Source organism: Sinocyclocheilus anshuiensis, unplaced genomic scaffold, assembly GCF_001515605.1.
Source record: "Sinocyclocheilus anshuiensis isolate Anshui unplaced genomic scaffold, SAMN03320099.WGS_v1.1 scaffold1243, whole genome shotgun sequence".
Lineage (NCBI taxonomy): Eukaryota > Metazoa > Chordata > Actinopteri > Cypriniformes > Cyprinidae > Sinocyclocheilus > Sinocyclocheilus anshuiensis.
In genome coordinates, this window is record NW_015539901.1 from 99,526 (window position 1) to 106,611 (window position 7,086).

At 36.6% G+C, this 7,086-nt stretch overlaps 1 protein-coding gene across 1 annotated transcript in view; it reads left to right on the plus strand.

Moving 5' to 3' along the window:
- The window catches only part of LOC107686100 (rho guanine nucleotide exchange factor 11-like), a gene marked incomplete at its 5' end in the record, with an annotated part of 43,886 nt that extends 38,667 nt beyond the window's left edge, over positions 1-5,219 (plus strand). Inside the window, 4 exons of the mRNA XM_016482943.1 lie at positions 48-122; positions 1,452-1,762; positions 2,244-2,379; positions 3,723-5,219. Of these exons, the coding sequence (XP_016338429.1) occupies positions 48-122; positions 1,452-1,762; positions 2,244-2,379; positions 3,723-3,781 (581 nt within the window). The remainder of the gene's footprint in view (positions 1-47; positions 123-1,451; positions 1,763-2,243; positions 2,380-3,722) is intronic.
- Positions 5,220-7,086: the final 1,867 nt, after the last annotated feature.

Genomic DNA, 7,086 nt, shown 5'->3' on the forward strand with positions numbered 1-7,086 from the left:
TTCACACACACACACACACACACTCTCTCGCTGTCTTTCACACACAGTTGTGGGTGCGGGCTGTTCTCTTCCTGACGACATCACCGGTGATGTCACCGCCGGCCAATCCTCTCGGGACGGAGGTGGGGCTAATGTATATCATACAATACTCCTGCCAGATGCATTCTGGGCCGGTTTCCTGCAAACAATTGTGACTCGTCTCAAACTTCGCCGCTTGTTTTCAGTCTCGGCCGACTGTGAAATATAATCCGGGGTGAGATTTGGTTTAGTTTTGGAAACCGGTCCTGAATGATCTGGATGCAGACGTCTCTCTCTCTGCTGTTCTTCTCGTGAGCCTCAACGATTCACCGTTTCAGCTCGATTCCTGCTGAGATCAACAGTGCGACTCAGAGAGGGAGAAATATTATACAAAACAACAGTAAAAGTCAGGAAGCTGTGAGATGTTTATAAAGAATCACATTTTTATTTACTTATTTTTAATGAATTTAATAGTTTTAGTAGTTTTTACTGGTAGTCCACCAGTATGTTTTTTATACATTATATGTAATATATGTTAGGGCTGGGCGATATGGCCAAAAAAATAATATCTCGGTATTTTTTTGGCTGAAATGCCATATATGGTATATATCTCTGTATTTGCTACATTTTCTATTTGGATTTAATATGTATATTAATATAACATTACAATCTAAAAATAAAAAAATGCTTTTTAAGGCAGAAGTTCAGTTTACTAATGAAAGTAAATAAACACAAGATTTATTGTATTATATTTTGATTACCCCATTACTGCTATCATAAAATACACTTACTACTGTAGTAGGTTTAGAATTCTACATATGACACAATTATTGTCTTTGTTCACAATTTTTCTTTTTTTTTTTAGTTTAAGTAATTGACATTGCTGCAGTTTTCTTTTTTCATTTCATTATCTGTATTCATTTGTTTTATATTTTCATTTTAAGTGTAGTAATTTTGTTTATTTGTGTCTTTTCAATTTTTGCTTCGTTTAATAATTCTATTTTTACTTTTATTAATTTTCATAATATTCAGTTTTAGTTTTAGTACTTCAAATTTTTGTAATATTTCTCATTTTAATTTATTTTAAGTTTCCATCTAATATTTATCTTATTTTATTATTTTTATTGTTTATTTTATTTTATTTTTTATTTTCAGCTTTATTTCAGATAACAAAAAATGTTTTGTCGTTTTTATTATTTTTGGCTTAGTTGAAAATTCCTATTTATTTATTTTCAGTTTTAGTAATTTTAGTACTTGAAAATAAAATTATTTTGTTAATTGGCCAGGCAACATTTCTAATTTTCATTTACTTTGTTTTCAGCTGATATTTATAATTTTTTTTTCCCCACTTTATTTCAGTTTTATTTCTTTATACGTTTGTATTTTTAGTTTCTGTTACCAATAACAACGCTGTGTTGCTGTGCTGCTTCCAGGAAACATGTTTTATCTGGTCATGCCCAAAGATCAGTCGAGCGCTCTCACAGACGAGAGCAGCACAGACGAGCTCAAAGACTCCGACGCATCTCACAACATCCAGCAGACTCCAGACATGTCCTTCATCAGTGAGGAAGAGGAACAGGAGACGCCCTGCCTCTCTCCAACAGACCAATCACTGACTGAGACCCTGAGTCACAGGGAAAGACTCGGCCAATCACAGCCGAGCGTCCAGCGACATGTGATCAAAAACGTGGACGAGATCTTCAGCACCATGGAGGAGCTGATGAGGAAACTGCAGCACCTGCGGGTAAAACACACACACACACACACACACACACATCACTCACGCACACGTCACACACACACATCACTCGCACACACACACACACACACACACACCACTCACTCTCACACACACACATCACTCGCGCACACATCACACACACACATCACTCGCACACACACACACAAACACACACCACTCACTCACACACACACATCACTCGCGCGCACACACACACACACATCACTCGCACACACACACACACCACACACATCACTCGCGCACACACACACTCACACACACACACACACACACATCACAGCCGTCACTGTCCACACATGTCCAGATCATATTTGACCCAAAAACTAAAGAAAGAAATAAGAAGTTATATTTTGTTAAAAAAAAAAATGTAATCCTCTTGTTTTGTTTTATTTTTTTTGTTATTATTAGGTTAGGTCTATTTCTATACATATCTATATCTGTATCTCTCTATCTGATGTTGTAGGACATTGAAGCCGATCACTACAAACTCCTGAAGAAGTTAAGAAAGCCCCTTCCTGTGGATAAAATATCAAGTGATCTTGTCTACAAGTCTCCCACAGCGGTCCGAATGCCATCACTGGACCGCGGAGCTGGAGATGGTGAGGAAAACTGATGTTTAAAGGCCTTTTCACACTGAACGCGAAGACGCTTTTGAATCAAAACAGTAGATCCCTGTGGGGCTGTTCACAGCAGGCACGATCAAAACAAATCGTTTTTTGTGTCGATTTTTTTTCCCCCGTCGCTCCGCGATTAAACGGGCCGTCCAATCAGATTTGAGCTTAGATCACGTGACCAGAGCAGCTGCTGTTGCACAAAAGGGTGCGAGTGTTTCGAAAACCAGAGTAAACAAACACCGAAGAAGAGAGTGGATGCCGAGTTCTTGTTATCAGAAGAAAGTACAGACATGCATAGAATGACACAGTAAAGATGAAATAACACTAATATAAGACAAACAGAAAAGTAAATAATGCACTATATACAGAAATAGAAGTATAGAGAAAAAAACATGTAATTGTTTAAATGAATGTACAGATATGTTATTTACAAGTGTACCGTTTATGTATTTAACAATATACAATTACCAGATACTATGTATAAAAGTGTCAGTTATGATTTTTAATTGTTCAGGCTGAATATGGCCTGCGGGAAAAAATTGTTCTTATGCAGCAGCTCAAAGAGGGAGTGAGCTGGGTGTGAGGGTGGTTTTTCCAGCCCTTTTCCTCACTCTGGAGCTGTAAAGATCTTTGATGTTGGGCAGTTTAAAGTGGGTAAATCATGTGATCATATCTCCTGCCCTTCTGTATGAAACAAATAGAGAGAAACATTTTTTTACACATGAAATATTAACGCAAATAGACATGAGTGTGAAGAAATATTTCCTGTATGTGGTTTTTTTTTTTATGAAGCTCATGGTATTTTTATAACAATAAAGGATGTTTATGACGGATGATATGTGGGTGTAGCATTCAATCCATTATAAAACATACAATGAAGGCATGTCTGACTATTATAGATCAACATCCACTTTAGGTCAAAAGCGGACGTTATTACAAGTATTAAAGTGGGTTTTAAGCAAAAACATTAATAATCGCATAGATTTTGCTAATTGCGCCTCTATTTAATATGTATTATTGTAAGCATTATAGATAGTTTGTGTTTCTGGTGTGGAACCAAACTTTATTTGTCTTAATTCAATGTTGTTGAGCAGCAGATGATGTTAAATCCATATATGAATTGCTTATCTGATGAAAAATGCATTGTTGTTGGCGCCACCTAGCGTGCAGACGTGAAGGCGATTAATCGTTTCGCGCTCTGTGTGAATCGGCCTTTAGAGTTTAGTTTTTAACACTTTAGCATGTTTAAATCCATTTTCCAGAGCAGAAATATTCTTAAAGTCTGCAGATTCCGTGTTATATTTAATATTTCTGTGTTGTTCGTTCAGGTAAAGAGGGCGTCTCAACAGAACCAGCTCAGCCCGAAATCCAGTCCACTGGTTTCTGACGGTTTACACTGGACCTGATAGAGGACTTTCATCTCATGCAAACACACACTCCGCACTCTGTGATGTAGCCCCTTCCCAGCATGCCTTGCGCCTGGAAGCACCATCCAGGCTAAATTATGTGTTGTTTGTGTCAATCAGAAATTCGTGTCTCGGGACGGACGACCCTTTGGCCAGCGCTGAGAAAGAAAGGACGAAAAAGAAAGTAGTAGCGCATTCGAGAGAGAGAGCGAATGAGATGTTATTGACGAAGAGTGAAATTGTGAAGAGATGCGCGAAGAACAGGAAGTGAAAAACGCAAGTGGAACGTGATCTAGCGCGGCTGAAGACATGACTCTGTCCCGCGAAGGAAACCCAGCACTTTACCTGCTGTTCGTCTGTTTCTCGTCAGGAAACTCGTGAATACAAACGGGCGACGTTTCGGCCGCGCATATCGCGAGCCGCGTCCGTTTACGGATAAACTGCGTTGACAAATTCAGGTTCTTTTGCACTGGGACCCCTGTGGAAATACACATGAAGGGGAGGGGGCGAATAAGGATGTCTCACGAAATCATTGTTCGTTCGTTAATATCGTAGCTTGTATTTCATTGCGTAACACTATGCGGGAAAAAAAAAAAGGAAGGAAAACGAAAAAAGGTGAAGGTTTTGTTTTGAAGATTTGTGCTCCAATATCAAATGAACGTACGTTTGTTCGGTTTCTACGCACAGTTTAACACTATCGCACAGTTCGTAACTGGACTCCTGTTTATATCGTAATGTGGAAAAAAGGGGCGTGTCTATGAATTCTGACATCATGTCATGTGACCTGCAAGCTGACACATTTGCATTACGTGTAAATACTGTGAACTTTTGTCGCTCACTGTTTGCGGTAGTTCATTCGTAGCTCAACGGGTGCTTGAAACACAAATGAAGGGATCGGGAACTCTAATAATAAAAAAAAAAAAACGACGCAACTTTGCGTTTGAAACACGAGCGTCTTTATAAGTGTTTAACTCGTACACCTAACCTGCCAAAGGAGGATTGTTACCTCACCTCCTTTTAAGTTTGTTTTGTTTATTTTTCATTTGAATAATTGTTTTTGTGAGTTTATGCGTGACTGCAGAACGTTTTTAACGTGGATTGAATTCGGCGGCGGTTGCTTGTCTGGATAACTACTGTTAACTCAGGTGGAGAAATGTAGACGTGATTTCTCTCGTTAGCTTTAACTCTTTCCCATGCGTTTCCTTCTCGACTTTGGTTTCTTGCCTCATTCCTCCATCGTTCTACATTCATTCATATGCATCAACGGCTCGACGATTTGTACGCTGCACAACGAAGAAACCCATACTCGTGCGAACTACTGTACGTAAAGGTTTGTTTTTATTTTTATTGACATTGACTCGTGTAATATAGTTGACGGCCTGTTTTATATGTTAATTTCCTGTAAAGCTCTAGTCATTTCTTTAATTTGATTTTTTGTAGATATGACAAGCGAAAAGATGTGTAAATTATTTTTTCTTCCTCTTTTTAAAAATGGCGAGGTTGTTAGATGCACAGAAGGAAAATGAAAACCCGTGTTAAAAAAACTCATGTGTTTTGTGAAATTAAAAATGTTTAAAAAAAAAAAAACGTGCAGTGTGTTTTTGGTGGGGAATTTTAAGGAAGGTTTCTCATATTCAAAACCTGTCCGGACCGATTTTCTTCTCACATTCCAGTAACTTTATCTCTGATAGGGAATGAAAAGCTGCTTTGGAATTGGATATGGCCTTTGAAAACAGATTGAAGCATGAAAATCGATATATGTCAATATTGTTGTGAGCACTAATGATATATAGTGTGAAAACTAATAGGTTTTAGCATTTCAGAAGCATTTTATATATAAAGGTGAGTACAGGAATGCAGTTTGTATTGAATTTGCTTGTTTTACTTTTTTGGTGTACAGATATATTATATTATTTCTTAAAGGCTAATGTCAGACAGTTTTAGTGGAATTATTTGAGGATTTATTGATCTTTTGGAACTGATGTGTTTTCATGAAGAGAGTCATAAATGTCAGATCAGGGCAAGCCTTCGCATGTTTTTTACATCCTGTAATTTTATACAGTGAATTAATTACTATTTCTGTTCGCCAAAAGCACAGTTTATATGTTACCTTTTAGATCTTAGCTCTTTCATGAATCACGTTTTGCTTAATTTGTGAAGCTGCGGTTTATATTTTGCTGAGAAGTCTGACAACCCATTATAGGAATAGTATGTTAAATGCATTGTATTATTATTATTTTTTTCCTGTAGTAAATGTTCAAAAGCTTTTTGGAGTCGCAAAGCATGTGTGAGTACAGAAAATGACTTCGAGAATGAAACCAGATACATAATCACAGGAGTAAAAGTGTGACAACTAGCCCCGGTCTATTGCACAAGTTTGAAACCTTTTGTGAGCTTTTAATATCAAAGAAAATGGCATTTATATATATATAAAATCAGTTATATAATGATATACTGTTATGTGAAACATTTTAATGCCACTGTATACGATGCAACAAGATTCATTATGCCAACTCTAAATCTACAATTAAAAACAATAATAGAAAAATCATAAAAAACAAGGCATCAAGTTATGTAAGTAACACTAGCAAAGTTTTATTTGTCCATCACTTTTTTTCACAGTGAACATTATTTCAAAGGAGCTTTACAGAAATGTATGATGTTAATATTTATAATATCTTAATGCACATTTATCAGTGTAGGATAGTTATGTATAGCGTAGATGTAAACAATCAAGGTGCTGAGATTACATAGCAAGTCGTTAAAAGAATAAATTATGCAAATGTATAACTGCAAGCAAGTCATTTACTGTATTTTTTAGTTTTCCAGAATGCTTCAATATACAACAGAGGCTAAATATATATAATTTACTTTTGCTTAAATTGTTCTTACAATTATTAGATATTTAAATGTAAGCAAATATTACAAACTTAAGAATGTTGTTAACAGCATAAATATACAAATGGCAAAACAATTGACTGATCTCAAATCTCAGAAATATCAAATGTATACATAAGCTCATATGTACATACACACATTTTTCTATAATCGAAATTAAAAATCCAAATAAAGTTCCAAAAATGAGGTCATTTTATCTTCAGTCATTCCTAAAAAAAAATGTTCTCAGTAAGTTAATGTGGTTCTCATGAGGTGTGTGTGAGTGAGTGAGTGAGTGAGTGAGTGAGAGAGAGAGAGAGGCGAGTATCACAGTGGAGTCAGCGGTCTTAACCGTGGCTTGTGTACTGCAAACACATACCAGCTTCATCACTGTGTCTGTCACACGACT